Source organism: Aplysia californica, unplaced genomic scaffold, assembly GCF_000002075.1.
Source record: "Aplysia californica isolate F4 #8 unplaced genomic scaffold, AplCal3.0 scaffold00055, whole genome shotgun sequence".
In the NCBI taxonomy this organism is placed as follows: Eukaryota; Metazoa; Mollusca; class Gastropoda; order Aplysiida; family Aplysiidae; genus Aplysia; species Aplysia californica.
In genome coordinates this window covers 849,778-851,885 of record NW_004797325.1, presented here as the reverse complement: position 1 = coordinate 851,885, position 2,108 = coordinate 849,778, and the positions used below count along the sequence as shown (strand labels likewise).

Here is a 2,108-nt window from a genome sequence, read left to right as displayed (position 1 = left end):
GCTGTTCTCTCTATTCAAATAAAGCAAATCAGTATTCTCTTTGATTAGCTAATAACTTCCTCGTATATAAACGATGGTTATCACAAATTCCACCTCCCTGAGCTTTCTCTGATCTGCTCTACACTCTTGCGCTTGTTGTATGCTCGACTTTCCTCATCTCTTGGCTTACTTGACTCCTCAGACTTTTTTTCTTTTTTGCCTTTCACATTATTTTTTACTCCTTACGATCCGTTGTTTCTCTGTTGAGGTCTTTGTATCTCTGGAAATTTGCATATATATTATTTATAAAATTCATTTTGTTGCATTGTCGCATAAAGTTTAATTGGCTGATTGCACTACATTGTCCATTTCTGTTGTTTGTTGTTGAAATTTACTCTTTGTAAGAACTTGTTATTAGGAAATGTCTGCCAAGCCAAGTCTATGTTGGAAATTGATAACACAAAAGAGTGGCGGTGTTGGCGGTGCCAAAATTGCTGTGTGCGATGTATGCAAATGTGAGTTGGCCTACTCGGGAAGATCAACTACAAATCTGCTCAGGCATTTGAGAAAAAAACATCCTCTTCACATTGCTCAATTTGAGGAAGTGAGTGAAAGCTCATCTACTACAAGTGTTCCTGCTGCTGCCTCTTCTTCGACTACTCAGAGCTCTGCGCCCACAGCTGGTCCAAGTAGGTCTACACAACCAACTCTGTTCGACACCATAGAGAGAGTGACAAAGTATAAACCAGGGAGTGACAGAAAGAAGGAACTAGACAACTGTGTGCTGGATCTGGTTACAGTCGACCTACAACCTCTTTCAGTGGTAGAAAATACAGGGTTTCGGCGACTGGTGAACAAGCTGGATCCTCGTTACGACATCGTCTCAAGGAAAACCTTGTCAACTCAACTGCTACCTATGAAATATCGAGCAGAGAGAGATCAGCTGAGGAGACAGATGGACGAAGTGAACCACCTCACTGTCACCACAGACTGCTGGACCTCACGAAAAACTGAATCTTTCATGACAGTTACCGTACATTTTGTCTCCCCTGACTGGAAGCTAACTTCTAGAGTTCTCAACACGGTGTTGCTGGAGACAACTCACACGTCTGAAAACCTCGCAGCTAAGATCTTAGAAATTTTTACAGCTTGGGGGATTAAGGACAAAGTGACTACCATTGTCACGGACAACGCAGCCAATATGAAGCTTGCGGTTGAGTTAATGAGATGTCGACATCAGCCATGCTTCGCCCACACCCTCAACCTCGTAGTCAAGGAATCCATCAGAAAGACGTATGATGTGTTCACAGCAAAAAACAAGGTGAAAGACATTGTTTCGTTTTTCCACCACAGCGTCAACGCCAGTAATTTGCTCAAAGAAGCCCACAAAGCTAAAAACACGACACCGAAGAAACTTAAACAGGACGTGGAAACTCGCTGGAACAGTACCTTCGAGATGCTCAAGTCATACTTGGAGCAGCACGAACAGGTGACCACAGCCCTGTGTCTGAATGGCAAACAAGACATGTGCCTTAGCCCCATCAAGTTGCCAGTTTTGCAGAAGGCAATGGAGGTCTTGGAACCATTCCACGAGGCAACAGTAGAGATATCTACTGAGCAACACACCTCCGTGGCAAAAATTGTTCCCATAGTGTTCCTTTTGCGCCGTTTGACAGCCCAAGACAGGTCGCCCCTCAGCAACTGCCTCAATTCTCAGCTCAGTCAGCGTTTTGAAAACATTGACGAAAAGACGCATCTGAGGCTGGCTACACTGTTGGACCCCAGGTTCAAGCGGGATGGTTTCCCAACAACAGCATCAGCTAACTCTGCTGTGGACAAACTAAAGACCACTGCCATGCCCATTGCGCTGCCACAGCAACCAGGACAAATTCAAACAACAGCAAGCAAGGAAGAAACAACAGCTCCACCTCCTGCTAAGAAAGTGTCGAAGCTCTGGACACAGTTCGACCAAGCGGTCAAAGGCAAACAGGCTGCTGTGCCCAGAGTAGCAGGAGTAGAGAGTGAAATCCGTCGCTACTTGGACAGTGACATGATGCCACGGGACTCCAACCCCTTGACTTGGTGGAGAGAGAACGCGATTTCGTCACCAAGGCTCAATCGCATCGCGA

The 2,108-nt window shown here is 45.5% G+C and overlaps 1 protein-coding gene across 1 annotated transcript in view; it reads left to right on the top strand.

The window, feature by feature from the left end:
* Nucleotides 1–400: 400 nt before the first annotated feature.
* The window catches only part of LOC101848025 (zinc finger BED domain-containing protein 4-like), a 3,419-nt gene continuing 1,711 nt past the window's right edge, over nt 401–2,108 (top strand). The window contains exon 1 of the mRNA XM_005092951.1: nt 401–2,061. Within this exon, the coding sequence (XP_005093008.1) occupies nt 401–2,061 (1,661 nt within the window). The remainder of the gene's footprint in view (nt 2,062–2,108) is intronic.